The sequence below is a fragment of the Oratosquilla oratoria genome, chromosome 12, assembly GCF_046742065.1.
Source record: "Oratosquilla oratoria isolate Oo_2021 chromosome 12, ASM4674206v1, whole genome shotgun sequence".
Taxonomy (NCBI): domain Eukaryota; kingdom Metazoa; phylum Arthropoda; class Malacostraca; order Stomatopoda; family Squillidae; genus Oratosquilla; species Oratosquilla oratoria.
The window spans coordinates 35,981,703-35,999,202 of record NC_134788.1 but is presented as its reverse complement, the minus strand read 5'-3'; the positions used below and the strand labels follow the sequence as shown (position 1 = coordinate 35,999,202).

At 44.2% G+C, this 17,500-nt stretch overlaps 1 protein-coding gene across 3 annotated transcripts in view; it reads right to left on the bottom strand.

The window, feature by feature from the left end:
• Positions 1-17,500, bottom strand: part of Sara (Smad anchor for receptor activation) — a 72,694-nt gene that overhangs the window by 36,561 nt on the left and 18,633 nt on the right. For 2 of the 3 annotated variants that reach the window (XM_076195149.1, XM_076195150.1), the window contains exons 5-6: positions 17,356-17,500; positions 1,917-2,126 (exon numbers count right to left, since the gene is read on the bottom strand). The exon at positions 17,356-17,500 is cut by the window's right edge and continues 44 nt beyond it. In XM_076195149.1, coding sequence (XP_076051264.1) covers positions 1,917-2,126; positions 17,356-17,500 — 355 coding nt within the window. The remainder of the gene's footprint in view (positions 1-1,916; positions 2,127-17,355) is intronic. The other variant, XM_076195151.1, reaches the window with a different exon arrangement.

Below are 17,500 nucleotides of genomic sequence, written 5' to 3'. Positions count from 1 at the left end.
CGTCATCCATATACAACCATTCTCCATTCACCCCTGTCTTCTGTCCTCTCCCATCCTTCCTCAACAGACATTCCCCTCTTCCCCGAAGCCCCCTTCACCCCATCCATCCATCTGATCCTAGGACACCCCCTCATGTTCACTCCTTCCACCTCTGCCTTCCACACCTCTTTTGCTAGTCTTTCTTCACTCATTCTTTCCATGTGTCTAAACCATCCCAATACTCTTTCGTCAACCCCATTTCCCAACTCCCTTTACACCCGTTCCCCTCCTCACCTTCTCATTTCTCACTATCCAGCTGGTTACAACACAGACTAGAATCACACGTTTACACCCACGCTGTTGCTTGTTAACGTGGTGTTGCAGATTTCTAGTCTATGAAATTCATACACATACATATACCAAAGGCTTTTCCCCCCTTAAACAAGCTACACATTATCAAACAAGTTTGTCCAGCATGTTTGTTCAAACATCGCCACAGACTGTAACGGGTGTTTGATCAAACGTCAGTATGCCTGCCGACAACGTCCCTTCAACATGAGCCAAAAGAAAGCGTGCAGAGCTATACTTTTAGCCACAGAAAAGCCTGCTAAGCGAAAGAAGAGAGTGTGGTTGAAGGAGTAGTACACAAAGAAATGCAAATGATCTCATGACTGCCTCAATTCTAACCAAAACTCTTGGTTTTCAGGTGGTGTTGTTGTTGTTGTTGTTGTCGTTCCCTAGACTGTCTGTCCGAGCAGTCCCATCTCCCCAAGGAATGCCACAGCCGAAACTGGGTTTTCCCACAAATCCTTTCTAGAGTGTATGTTGTGTTGTTTGCATGCATGATTGTGTATAATGCAGTCTTCCATTATGCGTTGTATGGTATGGGGTGAAGTGTTACATCCTGAGCAGCTGTTCACAATGCGGTCATCCAGCCTCTTCTGGTTCTCAGGTGTTGATGCCATGGCTGTACTTCTCCAACTGACAATGTTTGATCAAAAAATTGCCACACACTCATCAAACATGCTGGACAAACAAGATGTTTGACCATCGAGTATCAAACTGGCTTGTCAAACCTTCCAACCTGCCCCCACACTTTCAAATTGTTTTCAAATTGTTTGATCAAACACCTTGTTGGACAAGCATGTTTGATAGTGTGTAGCCCGCTTTACAAGGGAGATAGCCAAAGTCAAAAGGCATAAAATACACTTCACCCATTTCATCCCCTACATACTCCACTCCCATCCACCCTCCTCCCTCCCTCCTTATCTTGGCACCTCCTGGATGATGGGTCATCCCTACACCTCACCCACTGCCTTGGGTCAGAAGCAGTGCAGCAAGACACAGCACATCCACAGCAAGGCCGCTTCATTAAATCGGCAACCAACCCCTCTCCGTCCCCTCATGCAGAAATGGAGAAGACGGGGAGAAATCCCTTCGGACTGCATCAAATTATTTTTCACACGTACTCCCCCATCCCCCCCACCCATTCTTACATCACAGCAAGAAATCGAAGGCAACAATTTTTACCGATGCTCACCCTGTCCACGTATTTGTCTCGGATCTATTTCAATGTCCGAGCCCCACACCCTCTCGCCTTCCCGCCCCCTTCTCCCTGCTGCCATCCGCCCATAAGTCATTCTTTCTGCACTTTCCGCTTCAACGTAATTCTCCCACAAAATACTCGGTGCCCTCCTTCATCTACGACACAGGACCTGTTCGGCTAAAAAGTTATTCTCGAGAGAGTCGCCGAGTCTTGGTCGGTTGTCCCGCGATCACAGTGCGTCGTTCTGGGGTCGTGGCGTAAACCAAGTCAGTCGTCCTCCATCCACCAAGGGTCAACTCTGGGTCGTATCCGTTGCTTAGCAGAGGAAAGTCAACACAAACACAAGACAGTAACCCAACCAACATGGGCAAGCTCACACGTTTAGACTAACCCAGCCTTTTTCCGAGGGAGGAGCGTCCGCCCTTACGACCCTGCTGCTGCGGTTGCTGCGACTGCTGCGAGGAGTCCGTGGCGGCACCCGCGGCCGACGAGGGCGAGGACGAAGACCCATCCAGTTCGGTCAAGTCCCCCCCCGGGCGAATGCCGTCGCTAAACATGACTTGTTTACTGCTTCGGCTTCTACCACTACTGCTGCTGCTACCTGCAATGCATAATGGCTCTCGTAACAATGCAGCGCGACTACAAGAAAGCGTACAGTACGGCAGACAAACTCTAATTAAAGGAGAGGGATGAGGAAGGGGAAGCAAGGGGGGTGTAAGCAAGAGGGCGGAAGGGCGAGTTACGGTCGCACCCTAATCCCCCGACCGACTGACAAAACCGATCAGGGATGAGGCACTGCTCTCCACACCGCCACTGCGGCGGGACAACGGAGGAACACAGATATATTGTGTTTGTGTTTACGGACTTCCAGCATATTTACAAAGATGTGCACGACACTACGTGAAGTATGACGGCAGAGTGTGGATGTGTTGTCTGTTGCGTTGCATCATCCGTCTACATATCTAACTAGTTGTATCTTACGGGAAGGGGAGCTACACTCATGGTGTCCCGCCTTTGTATCTCGCAGTGCCTAGTTTGCTCTTACGTATGTCCAGAATGTCATGTGACGACTGCAGCAACATCTGCTGTGTTCAGCCAGGCCACCAATTTGTGTACGTACGGTAAACACTAAAAATGAAAAGCACCGCCCTTTGCTGTCTCTACAAGGGAGAAATCGTATTGGAAACAAAGCTGCGACAGACGTACCTTAAAGTTGCTTCGCCCTGAGCCGATTCTCGCCAACCAATGCGAGTTCTTTGAGTAGGAACGACTTCGTTGACAACCTTCTACTTTCCGAATATCCAAAAACGTACCTTCGCCTCTCATCCCGAGACATTGAACGGCAAACTAAGAGAGGGTAAACCTTAACAAGGGTGGTGCAAACAAGGTCATCATATTAAGACAACAGGGCAGGACTCGCAGTAATGGATTTAAACTGGACAAATTCAGATTTAAGAAGGAAATAGGCAAGAATTGATTTACTAACAGGGTGGCCGACAAATGGAATAGACTTAGTAACCATGTAGTAAGCGCTGAAACTATCAGTTGTTTTAAGAAACATTTAGACAACTTTATGGATGGGGATGACAGGTGGTGATGTATATGGAGCCTAGTGTAGGCCTTATGGTCTCTTGCAGTCTCCTTCATTCTTATGTTCTTAGGTTGGAACTGCCTAGTGTAGCCCTTATGGTCTCTTGCAGTCTCCTTCGTTCTTGTGTTCTTAGGTTGGAACTGCCTAGTGTGGGCCTTATGGTCTCTTGCAGTCTCCTTCATTCTTATGTTCTTATGTAAATGTTTTTAGGGAAGTCAAAATTACTGGAACCAAAATTTTCTTCTAGATCTGTGGTTCTCCAACTTTTTTTGGTCATGTGCCCCATGTGGTGAAAGGGGCATTACAAAAGAGAGGAATGTCTGTGGAGGAAGGATGGGAGAGGACAGAGGACAGAGGTGAATGGAGAATGGTTGTATATGGATGATGTTGTGGTGCATGAGGTGGAATGGGTGGGGGGATGGGGGGTGAGGTAGTATGTGTGAGAAAAATTTGATGCAGCCTGAAGGGATTTCTCCCCGTCTTCTCCTTTTCTGTATGGGGGGGATGGAGAGGGGGGGTTGCCGATTTAATAAAGCGGCCTTGCTGTGGATGTGCTGTGTCCTGCAACACTGCTTCTGACCCTTGGCAGTGGTTGAGATGCAGGGATGACCTGTCATCCAGGAGGTGCCATGATGAGAGGGAGGGAGGAGGGTGGAGGGGAGTGGAGTATATAGAAAGTGGAATGGGTGGTTTTTATGCTTTTTTCTTTTTGGCTACCTCCCTTGCAAGGGGGAAAGAAAGCCTTTGGTATGTATCATTCAAAAAATAAACTCCCCGTTCAGTTGAAAAAAAAAAGCATAAAACCTTGGTTTAAAACCAACCTCAAAAGAACAAGGCATCAATACATACATACTTATAGGCTTTTTCCCCCCTTACACAGGGGGTAGCCAAAAAGACAAAGGTATAGAAACCACTCCCACCCATTCCATCCCCTACATATTCCACTCCCCTCCTCTTTTTTTTTTTCATTGATGCCAAAAAGTGAAGGCATCAATGGGAAAAAAAAAAAAAATGAATAAAATAAAAAATAAAAACTTGGGCCAGACTTCCTCAGTTGTCCCCAATTAGAAATTGTATTGCCGCTGCCTGAAAAACCGAACTGCCCACCAGTGGGGCATATGCCCCCCCCCCCCCCATGTTGTGAAGCATTGTTCAAGATCAGCGTTTCTTAACCACGGTTCCACGGAACCCTAAGGTTCCGCAAAAGGTTATTGTAATACAGGAATACCTAACTGTTCAACAGAGTTGTGTTCCCAGCTGACTGGTCACAGTGCAAAAATTCGTATATCGAGGTTAAGGGTTTTACGTGTACGTAAATAATAGGGGGGAGTGTTGTGTTTATGGACCCTGTCAATCAACCCCCTCCCCCCTCCTTAATTCTTGCCTCCTCATGGAGGCTTTCACATATATGCACCCAACATTTGTTTTTACCTACTTTGTAGTGCTTGGTCGTTTAGTGACATATTCCTGTAATGTGATATAGACATCATCCTAACCTATTATTGTGATGAAAAAAAATTAGAAAGATATGATATGTGTTTTTTTTTTTTTTTTTTTTTGTGTGTGTAGGGGTCCCTGAAGCCATGCCATTTATTCTAAAGGTTATGCAAGGGTAAAAGGTTGAGAAACGCTGTTCTAGAGATTCGAATTCACGACAGTTGGTGAGAATCAATCCACCAGCCCCAGGAAACTAGCCTCAGCCACCGATTCAGCACAAAAATCCCGCAGTGACAAGATTTCGTGTTACCATGTGGAAGGCAAGTGTGGTGCAAAGCAAAGTGGTTCATAACATTTTGTGCAGTGAAGGCGACGGATGGCTGGCTAATTCTGTAATTCGTACTACTGTAATACTGGGTGGTGGTGACAAAAATGAAGGCGTGTGATTCCTGGTCGTCTTGGGAGTAACTTCCCTGCCAGGTCACTTTCTGGGCAAATTTGGCAATTCGTGTCAAGTGAAGCACGACTAACCCCCCCCCCCCAGCCTCACAGGAAACCTAATAAAAAGCGTACTTACGATTTGATGAAATAATAAAGTGAAATTACCTATCGAACCTTATCTCCTCTGCAACAGAGAGACGGCCTAACAAATTCGAACAATTCCAACATTGTACAGAAAAGGGAAAATACAAAAACAAGAGAGAAATAGACCCAAACAGGTGTTAAGAAAATGATGCCTCTTCTTCTTCAATTGCTGTACCCTCCTCCCTCCCTCCCTCCCTATGGTTCAGGTTACTTCGGGCTGAACGTACCGTGTGCAAATTACATACATATACCAAAGACTTTTTCCTCCCCACAGCTTAGATTACTTTGCGCCAAAAGTACTGTGTCCAAATTACATACACATACCAAAGATTTTTCCCCCTTACAAGGGAGATAGCAAAAAAAAAACAAAGGCATAAAATCCACTCCCACCCATTCCATTCCCTACATACTCCACTCACCTCCACCTTCTTCCCTCCCTCTCATCTTGGCTACTCCTGGACGTCAAATCATCCCTGCATCTCGCCCACTGCCCTGGGTCAGAAGCAGTGTCACAAGACAGCACATCTACAGAAAGGCTGCTTCATTACATCGGTGACCCCTCCTATCTGTCCCCTCATGCAGAAATGGAGAAGACGGGGAGAAATCCCTTCGGGCTGCATTAATTTATTATTCACACATATTCCCTCACCCCCCTATCCCCCACCCATTCCACCTCATGCATCACATCATCCTTACACAACCATTCTCCACTCACCCCTGTATTCTGTTCTCTCCTGTCCTTCCTGTAATGCCCCTTTCACCCCATCCATCCATCTCATCCTTGGTCGCCCCCTCATGTTGACTCCTTCCACCTCTGCCTTCCACACTTCTTTTACTAATCTTTCTTCACTCATTCTTTCCATGTGTCCAAACCATCCCAATACATCAACCCTATCTCCCACCTTCCTATCCTGCCACAAGTGCAGCGTCGTCACCACAGAACAACTGGCTCATCTCCCAGTTTTCTCCATTTTTTATAACCGTCTCCAATCCCCATGCAAACTGAATTACTTAACCTCTTCACTACGGGGCACATCACACGTCTGGCAGCATTAGCTGCCCGACATGCGATGTTGCGTCATAATAATCGCATTATAAAAATAAAGTCAGTGCTCAATCGTTCGTTCTCTTTCACCCGTGTATTTTGATAACCATAGAAAACTGATGAAGCCAGTTTAGAGAGCATGAAAATTACGTAGGTATGACTACAATAAATATAATCAAGATGGCGACGTCGGCAACATCGAGTACCCACTTGCTCCTCACGCCTACGTAGGCGTCACCGTACGGAAGTGGTTAAAAAAGCCGACGAAGAACTAGAAAGTCATCCATACGAGAAAAAATGCATTGAGAAAATCACGAGGAACTAGGCCTTCTACAAGTCTCTCAAATACCAAAAAAGAGGTCTCCCTGCCCTCAACTTAAGAGGTTCTCAGCTGGGAGGGAGGGTTAAAAAGGTTTTATTAACCTATCCTTGTCCACTACCCACACATTTTTTGTATATAGACGCTCCTCAACTTATGTTTTAGTTACGCTCCGAACGGCCGAACGTAAGTTGAAAATGAACGCAAGTTGTTACTGTACTATACATCCATAAATTCTATTACAGTATCTTATAAAACACCCCTAAATCATTAATTATACACATAACATTGTAAAATAATAACATTAATTTCAAATAAATTAAATTCAAGCATCATAAATTGAGATGGTGGAGGAGGAGGGGGAGGAGGAGGAGGATGATGAGGCAAGGCATGTTCAGTTTGTCGTATGTGCAATGTAAACAATGGATGCAGCGTCATGTGCAAGTATCGTTTGAACTACGGAGAGTGCGCTAAACTAAAAAATTCACAAAAAATTTTTTTTTACAATTTTTTTTTAGTCAGTTCAAACGTAAAATCGAAAAAATGTAAAACGAATGAACATAAGTAGAGGAGCGTCTGTATTGCCAGTTTTTCTGTAAGCATTCTTTCTGAAGAAGCACCACTGTGTGAAACTAGTCAAAGAATAAAATCTTGTACTGTTTGTGTTTCCCTCTGCCTCTCTTACAACCTGTCGTCGTTTGTTTGTATTGACCTAGTTGTATTTTACAGGACGAGGGCTATGCTCGTAGTGACCCGTTTTTGTATCTCTCCGCATCCAGTTTGTTCTTAAAATCGTGTATAGTTTTGGCACTCACTGTTTCTCCATATCAATCACTCTATGTGGGAAGCTATTCTCTTTCAGCTCTCTTCTGTAACTGTCTTTCTTTAGCTTCTTCTCGTGTCATCTTGTTTCTCTTCTGTCCCATTTTAATAACTTGTCTCTATCGAGAATTTCCATCCCTTTCATAATTCTGTAAATGGTTAGCAAATCACCTCTTTTTCTTCTCTGTTCCAGTGTTGATAGATGCAATTTCTCCAATCTTTGTTCGCATGTCAAATTTGAGAGTGTAGGTGCCATTTTTGTCCCTGCCCTTTGAATTCTTTCTAATCTACTTGTTCCTTTTTTTTTTTTTTTTTTTGTGCACTTTGAGTAAGCTACCTCCATGTAGAGACTGCTTCTTTCCCCAATAACATTCTGCTCCTCTCTGAAATATGCCAGAAAAATGCGCATTGCACGACTGCAAAAAGTGTACAGCGGAGTGCTGCATGGGGGTAGGGAGGGAGTGGAGCCCAAAGAAGATGAGCCGAGCCAATGACAGCCAAGGAGAAAGCCGACTGCCGTCTTTGCACTCTGCCTTAGGCCACTGGTCCGTCTTAATTCATCATATTCCGACATTCATGTGTCTCCCTACTTTAAGCCACTTCTTCAACCAACCAATCCACTACAATGTCTCTCTCTATCTCTCTCTCAGGAGATTTGCAACACCTCAGGAAACCAAAGGTCTGCCACATTGATGACAAGGTTCAACTCCTGAAGGTGGAGTACCTTGCTAGCTGGAAGCAATTCTTTCCCTACGGGAGGGAGGAAGGAGAAGGAGGAGGAGGAGGAGGAGTTATCATATGGACAAATGAACAGCAACAAACCTCACTAGCTGGAAGGAATTCTTTCCCAATAGGAGGGAGGAAGGGAGGAAAGGAGGAAGGAGTAGGAGAAGGAGGAGAAGGAGGAAAAGGAGGAAGGAGTAGGAGAAGAAGGAGGAGGAGGAGGAGGAGGAGGAGGAGGAGGAGTTATTATATGGACAAATGAACAGGAACAGACCTACTGGTACCCACAAGGCTGTTTTGCTACTTAATCTATCTAGAAGTAAAATCATACTAGATGGGGATTTGTAGATAAGTAAATGTATGGAAAAGAAGAAATATATATACACATATATTTTTCATTAAGAAAAATAGCAATTGATGCATTGATGATCTCTTTGTGTAGATTTTCATGACGTCAACTGTAGACTTGGCTTCAGGAGGTAAGTTTGCTATCGCTGATCCAAAGGACAGGATTCAAACTCAGATGGAAGAAGAAGAGTAATGTTTTAGTGGAGCTTGACATTTCGTACACTGAGTACATTTTCAAAAGTGTGACGAGTTAAACACCATGTGAGGACGGAGCTTTAATTTGTACGACGTTTCGCTTATTATAGCTTTTTCAAGTACATCAAGTACCTAAAAATAAATTGTAATAAGCAAAACTTTGTACAAAAATATTATTTGTTTTTGTTATCATTTGTCTGTTTGATTTTCATTTATTAATTATTAGTTATATGTCAATTTATTATTTATCATTTACCTGTTTGTTTATTATTTAACTATACCTATGCATTTATTTGTTATTTACATTATCATAGTTTTTATTTATTAATTTATTATCATTATGATTTTTTTTTTGCATCCGACCTAGATATGGACCAAAAGGTCTCCTGTCGGCATGCTCCGCCTTTGTAATCCTTTGTAACAAAGGCTCCTCCGTCCTCACATGGTGTTTAACTCATCAGTCTTGTTGGCAACTGCTACTTTCATGAAAATTTTCAAAAGCGATGACAAAGGTCAGAATACACAGACTTATATACTAAAAGAGATGAGCATAGTAAGCATAAAGAGAACAAACTATGCTCCTCTATGCTTTTGAAAATGTACTCAGTGTACGAAACGTCAAGCTCCGCTAAAACTCTACTCTTCTTCTTCCTTTTGAGTTTGAATCATGTCCTTTGGACCAGCGATAGCAAATTTACCTCCTGAAGACAAGTCTATAGTTAGAGGTCTTGAAAATCTACACAAGAAGATCATCAATGCATCTACTGCTATTTTCTTCAATGAAATCTGTCTACAGGAAAACCTGCAACCGAAATATACAAACACACACACACACACAGATATATATATATATATATTATCACGAGGTCCTAGTTATTACAATGACGAGGAGACTGATATATATATATATATATATATATATATATATATATATATACATACATATATATATATATAGATACATACATATATATATACATACATATATATATATATATACATATATATATATATATATATATACATATGTGTTTTTAGAAGCTCTGCCATGGGATTCGAACCCTGACCCGTGTGTCCATAATCACGAGATCAAGACGCTAGCAACCGTGCTATATGTGCTGGTTCAAAAGGACTAGATCTTCTGATGTTACGTGAAGCGTGGTCGGGGACTTGTTCAGTCCTTTTGAACCATCACATGTAGCACGGTTGCTAGCGTATAGACCTCGTGATTATGGACGCACGGGTCAGGGTTCGAATCCCATGGCAGAGCTTCTAAAAATGTTCAATCTGTCTTTAACATACACAACATATATATATATATATATCATAAACCAACAAAAGATAAATCATGGACAGTCTGTCCCTGCAGTGGGCAGCAGCCACCAGCAGCAAATGTGACACCAAAGACAGACAGACGAGGACGGCAGGCCCCTCCACCCCAGGGATGCCGCCATTTTGTGGAAATTTTCAACAAATTTGTGCCCGAGAAATTTGCTCACATGGTACGGACATATGAAGAATCATATGTTGCAATGAACTTATTTGCGTATATAATTCCTTCTTTTTGTGGGGGGAAGAAAATGTGGAAATCCAGATTTCCTTGTGAGAATTTTGTGGAAAAAATCCCGCCCGTTTACGGGAACTGCTCCACCCTACGCAAATGCTATGTCTTCTTGCTCGACGTAACCGCGGAGAGGCCCGACTCAATCCTGAACGGCAGCCGACCCCAGGCCAGGAGCCTCTCAGCTGTGACCTCCCTCGGTGTTACTAGTTTCAGAAAAAATTGACGACATGCTGGATTCAATCATAGGTCTGCAGTGTACATGCCCACCAAACAAAGACCTTCACCGAGACGCAAGCCTCGCTTTTGTTACACCGTCTCACTACGGGTCGGAAGTGACGACCAAACATCCAGAGCTCAAGATCGTCGCAACCCGCCATCCAGGCATTCCTTAAATACACCATGACTCTTTACTGTAGAGGATAGCAGGGGCGGAAAGGGAGTTGGGAGCTGGGGTTGACGAAAGAGTATTGGGATGGTTTAGACACATGGAAAGAATGAGTGAAGAAATACTAGTAAAAGAGGTGTGGAAGGTTGTTGTTGTTGTCGTTCCCTAGACTGTCTGTCCGAGCAGTCCCGTCTCCCCAAGGAAGGCCACAGCCGAAACTGGGTTTTCCCACAAATCCTTTATGGAGTGTATGTTGTGTTGTTTGCGTGCATGATTGTGTATAATGCAGTCTTCCATTATGTGTTGTATGGTATGGGGTGAAGTGTTACATCCTGGGCAGCTGTTCACAACACGGTCGTCCAGCCTCTTCTGGTAGCTTAGAAGTGCTGGGTGGTGACCGCATCGCAGTCTGGCCAAGTGGACTCTGTCCTTTCGTGGGAGAGAGGATTCAGAAGGGTGGATATCAGGGGGTCTGGCATGCAGCAGTGTGTTGTCTTTCAGTGTGTTAATGGAGCGGTGAGTGATATGATTATGAATATGTTTCCGGAGGCTGGTATTTGGTGGTTGTGGAGGAAGAGAAGAGAGTATCTGTGCGTAATAAAGGTCTTTGGGTGTAGTTTTAATGTTTCTTGGTGTGTGTGGGTGTTCTGCTATGTAGTGTAGCGGGTGTGATGTGTTTGCGGTGGCTGCAGCAAGTGTTTGTGTGCCTCTCATGTCGAGGTGGTCCTTGACTTTGAGGACTTTTGTTTCATGGTGTAAATGGTCTGTAGGTGATGTATTTGTGCAGCCTGTAATTGTTTTTAGGGCTTTGTTTTGTATGATTTGAAGGGTGTTGTGGTGTGTCTCACTGAGATTAGGAGCCCATGCAGGACTCGCATAATTCATCACTGAGCGTATGCATTGTTTGTATATTGTTATATTAGTTTCTTTGTTTTGTCCAAATGTTGTTCCAGTGATTGACTTAAGTGCGTTAAGTCTAGGTGTGCATTTGTTTTTTATGTTTGTGAGGTGTTGTTTGAAAGACATGGATGTATCGTATGTTACACCAAGAATTTTCGGTGTGTTTGTGTGTGGTATTAGAGTGTTGTTGATGTAGAGATGAGGTATGTATTTGTGTTCTTTTGTCCAGTTGGTGAGAAGTGTTGCTGTAGATTTGGTTGGAGCTATTTTGAGTCTGTTTGTGATGAACCATGTGTTGAGTGTGTCAAGGTAAGGCTGGATTATTTCTGCAGCTTTGTCTGTGTTACGATGTGTGCATGTGATTGTTATGTCGTCTGCGTAGGAAGAGATTTGTATTTCTGAGGTGTCTGGCGTGGGTAAGTCATGCATGTATAGATTAAATAATGTGGGGGATAGAACTGAGCCCTGTGGTACTCCGTTCTTAATGTTTCTGATGTGCGATGATTGGCCATTATATGACACATGAGCATTCCTGCCTGCCAGATAATTGGCCAGCCATCTTTTGGTGTTATTGTGCATGTCTGTGTTATATATTTTATTTGTTAGGTTGTGGCAGGGGATAGCATCAAAAGCTTTACTAATGTCCAATGTTATAAGAAGTGTTCTGTGGTGGGGCCTATCTGAATTGATGCCATCTAAAATTCTTTGTGTGAGGTTTGTCAGAAGAGTGTTTGTGGAGTGTAGTGGCCTAAAACCGTGTTGTGAGTCAGCAAGGGGAATATATGTGTGACAAGTTTAAGTATTAGGCGTTCAATGACTTTAGAGGGGGTGCAGAGAAGTGTGATTGGGCGGTAGAGGTGGAAGGAGTGGAAGGAGGTGGAAGGAGGTGGAAGGAGTGAACATGAGGGGACATCCTAGGATGAGGTGGATGGATGGGGTGAAGGGGGCTTTGGGAAAGAGGGGAATGTCTGTTGAGAAAGGACAGGAGAGGACAGAAGATAGGCGAGAATGGCTGTGTATGGATGATGATGTGATGCATGAGGGGGAGTGGGTGGGGGGATGGGGGCTGAGGGAGTATGTACGAAAATAACTTGACGCAGCCCAAAGAGATTTCTCCCCGTCTTCTCCTTTTCTGCATGAGGGGACAGAGAGGAGGGATCACCAATTTAATGAAGCAGCCTTGCTGTGGATGTGTTGTGTCTTGCGACACTGCTTCTGACCGAGGGCAGTGGGCAAGATGCAGGGATGACCTGTCATCCAGGAGGAGCCAAGATGAGAGGGAGGGAGGGGGTGGTGGTGGAGGGGAGTGGAGTATGTGTGGATGAAATGAGTGGGAGTGAATTTTATGCCTTTGTTTTTTGGCTACCTCCATTGTAAGGGGGAAAAGAGCCTTTGATATATTATGTGAGAGAAACGGGTGAGGAAGGGCAAACGAAGAAGTATTGGGGATAGTGTTTATTGCCCTAACGTTGCGACCAACTTGGTCTTCTTCAAAGGACGTGTTGCATTACAAGTACACTCAACCCTCGATTTAGCGGACCTCAAATTTGCGAACTTTCGATTTAGCGGACAAAAAAGTGTGTCCTGTGCTGAACATATGAGGCCCCGCATGGAGAAGTGTCCCATGCGACACAATGGCCGGTTTTGAGTTACGCACATATAACACTATTTTGGCCCTTCTACTTCAATCCGAGCATGTCGGAAAGGACAAAACGTGACCTGCAATATGGTCGAAACGCTCCTAAAACAAAGTGGTAAAACCTCACGCTCGCTCGGCCGGCGCAAAATAGTGTTATATGTGCGTAACTCAAAACCAGCCATTGTGTCGCATGAGACACTTCTCCATGCGGGGCCTCGTATTATATAGCAGCACAACTAGATTTAAGGTAAGAAATGGTTCAATTTCTTCTTTATATGTAATGTACACCATTATACATATGTACTGTAGCTTTTTATTACATATCTAATACGTATGTGCATGCTGAAACCTAATGGACAATTTTCTACATAACGGACTTCTGTCCAGTATCCAGTATTGGTAACAGACGGACCCGATTTTCAAATAACGGACTTTTGCAAATAACAGGGAGGTACAGTGATAGTGGACTGGCTGGTGAGGTTATTTAATGTTTGCTGGAGAGAGGGTAGAGTGCCGGAGGACTGGAGGAGTGCCTCTATAGTTCCACTTTACAAGGCAAAAGGGGACAAGTGTGAATGTAGTAGTTTCAGAGGGATTAGCTTGTTAAGTGTAGTTGGGAAGGCTTATGGGAGGATCTTGATTGAGAGGATTAGGAGAGGAACAGAGGGAGTAATTGGTGAGGAACAGTGTGGATTTAGGACAGGTAGAGGTTGTGTAGATCAGATCTTTGTGGTAAGACAAATATGTGAGAAAGCTATAGGAAAGGGGAAGGATGTTTTTTGGGCTTTTATGGATCTGGAAAAGGCTTATGATAGGGTAGACAGAAGGGCACTGTGGGAGGTTATGCAGATATATGGGATAGAAGGAAAGCTTCTAGGAGCTGTCAGGAGTTTTTATGAGAGTAGTAGAGCTTGTGTCAGGATTAGAAATGGAGAGAGTGAGTGGTTGGAGGTAAAGGTGGGACTTCGTCAAGGATGCGTTATGTCGCCCTGGCTGTTCAACTTATACATGAATGGGGTAGTGCGAGAGGTAAATGCAAGGGTAGTGGGTCAGGGATTGGAGATGATTAAAGAAAATGGAGAAAAGTGGGAGGTGAGCCAGCTGTTGTTTGCTGATGACACTGCGCTTGTGGCAGGATCGGAGGAGGGATTGAGGAAGTTGGTGACAGAGTTTGTGAGAGTATGTGATAGAAGAAAGCTAAAGATAAACGAGGGTAAAAGTAAGGTGATGAGATGTACAAGGGGTGAAAGTGGCAGAAGACTGGAAGTGAGCATTAAGGGAGAGCGACTGGAGGAAGTGGATAGTTTTAGATACTTGGGTGCAAATGTGGCAGGAAAAGGTGGAGTGAAGGTGGAGGTAGAATGTAGATTGAGAGAAGCGAGTAAATGCCTTGGTGGATTGAAGAGTGTAATGAGGAATAGACATTTGGGAATGGATGCTACGAGGAGACTGTATGAAGGAGTGATTGTGCCAACAGTACTGTATGGGGTACAAACATGGAACATAAGAGGAAGAGAGAAGGAGTTTGAATGTGTTTGAGATGAGGTGTCTGAGAAGTATGATGGGGGTTACTAGGCTAGATAGAGTGAGAAATAAGGAGGTGAGGAGAAGATCAGGGGTGGAAAGGGAGTTGGGAGATAGGGTTGATGAAAGAGTATTAGGATGGTTTGGACACATGGAAAGAATGAGTGAAGAAAGACTAGTAAAAGAGGTGTGGAAGGCAGATGTGGAGGGAGTGAACATGAAGGGACGTCCGAGGATGAGATGGATGGATGGGGTAAAGGGGGCTTTGGGGAAGAGGGGAATGTCTGTTGAGGGAGGACGGGAGAGGACAGAAGACAGGGGTGAATGGAGAATGGTTGTATATGGATGATTTTGTGATGCATGAGGTGGAATGGACGGGGGGATGGGGGGTGAGGTAGTATGTGTGAGCAGAATTTGATGCAGCCCGAAGGGATTTCTCCCCGTCTTCTCCTTTTTATGCATGGGGGGACGGAGAGGGGGGGGGGTCGCCGATTTAATGAAGCGGCCTTGCTGTGGATGTGCTGTCTTGCGACACTGCTTCTGACCCAGGGCAGTGGACAAGGTGCAGGGATGACCCGTCATCCAGGAGGTGCTAAGATAAGAGGGAGGGTGGAGGGGTGTGGAGTGTATTCAGGGATGGAATGGGTGGGAATGATTTTATGCCTTTTTCTTTTTGGCTACCTCCCTTGTAAGGGGGAAAAAGCCTTGGTATATGTATGTATGTATGCAAATAACGGACAAGAGTCTGCACGCATTTGTCCGTTAAATCGAGGGTTAAGTGTAGATCACAAGTCTTATACTCGTAGCAAGAGGGAACCCGGCCAGCTATGAGTAGATGTGTCAGGTCTTTCCTTTGGCTTCAGATTTAATTATCAAGACATACATACATATACCAAGGCTTTTTCCCCCTTACAAGGGGGGTAGCCAAAAAGAAAAAGGCATAAAACCATTCCCACCCATTCCATCCCTGAATACACTCCACACCCCTCCACCCTCCCTCTTATCTTAGCACCTCCTGAATGACGGGTCATCCCTGCACCTTGTCCACTGCCCTGGGTCAGAAGCTTGCTGTTTTTGAAAGGCATTTAACCCCTTCAATACGATGACGCCTATGTAGGCGTCATGAGGAGCAAGTGGGTATGCGAGGGTGCCGATGTCGGCATCTTGATTATATATATTGTAGTTGTACCTGCATGACCCCCATACTCTGTAAACTGGCTTCATCATATTTTCTATGGTTATCAAAATTCACGGGTGAAAGAGTGCGAACGATACAGCGGTAACTTTATTTTTTATAATGCGAGTATTATGACGCAACATCGCACATCTGGCAGCTGATGCTGTCCATGAGATTTTGGCCCGTATTGAAGGGGTTAAATCTGTCTTGATATATGTATGTATGCAGACTATCCAAATCCAGCCAATAATAATCAAACAATGAGCTCCATAAAGATCCTCCGAAGACATAAAACAAATAGATTAGTAAAAGCAGCAATGACTGCAACAGCACTGGTGAAAATTTCCGTGGTGTTGATAAAAGAATATCGGATCATAAGTATGATATGAAAACTTACAATATGAATAATGCCATTGTTAGACATAAATACGATACAGGCCACAATGCTGATATAATTCTAAGATTATTAAATATGAAAACCATACTATGAAACGTAGATGTTTTGAATCTGCTTTATATCTCTCATTGATAATATAAATCAAAACAATGGATTTTTTACAATAAATAAACCTTTAGCAATTCTAATGACAAAGTAACAAGCAATTTACGCAAATTGTGTTTACACCAGTTTAATATTTGTTTCTCCCCGCAAGCTCAGGCTATATAAGGAGTCAGATGTATGTCCACTGCGTTATTTCTGAAGAAGCCCTGCTGGGCAAAACATTAAATACATTGGACCCCGTACTCTGCGTTTGGCCTCTCTCCTATAAAACAAGCAGATAAAACACTCTAGAAAAAAGATTAAAAAAAAACATTCAAGCGGAAAGATCAAAAAGGCACGCGGTCTCCGGCTTCCAAGTAATGAATGTTGCCACAAGATTCACCGACTGGAAACCTACAGCCCCCGAAGAGGCTGACAACTCTCTTCAATGTTTTCATTAACCAAAAATCACGGCAGCAGAAAAGTTCTCGAGACAACCAAAAACCTGGACGAGAGATTTGCAGGAAAACCCCGTTCCGGGTTCCGGCCGTGGCATTCCCTAACCACTTCGGTACGAGGACGCCTGCATAGGCATCATGAGGCATGAGTGGGCACACAAGGATGCTGGCATTGGGATCTTGATTACAGCACTCACTACCTCTCATTAACATTGATTTGGAGTGGTTTTGGGGTGATTGCATAGTGATTGCACAGCACTAAACAACAGCACCAAAAACACAGTGAAAACACCGCAAACACAGCTAATTAACGTCCGTTAATGAGAGGTAGTACTGTATACACTTTTTGTAGTTGTACATGAGTTACCCCAGATTCTGTGAACTGGTTTGATTGCGCATGGCGTGTTTATCATTACTCAGAGTAAATGAAAACAAGTAATACAGCAGTGGATTTATGTTTTATAATGCGATTAGTGTGATGCATCGTACATATGGCAGCCGATACTGCATGCAAGAATTCAACTCGTACCGAAGTGGTTAAGGAGACGGGGCTGCTCAGCAAGACACTCGAGGGAACGACAACCACCAACGTCCCAATTAGCAACCAAGAGAACATCTTACGCAACACACAACGCACCTTCACGCTTGAGGACGCCAACAGGAACCATGACCGTCGGTGGTGGTGCGTGAGGAACCGCCTGCTGGGGAGGGGGAACCCTTGAGCAGTAGTCCATGGGATTGTTCGGATCTGGGGGCTTGGGTCCCCCCCTCCCTCCTCCGCC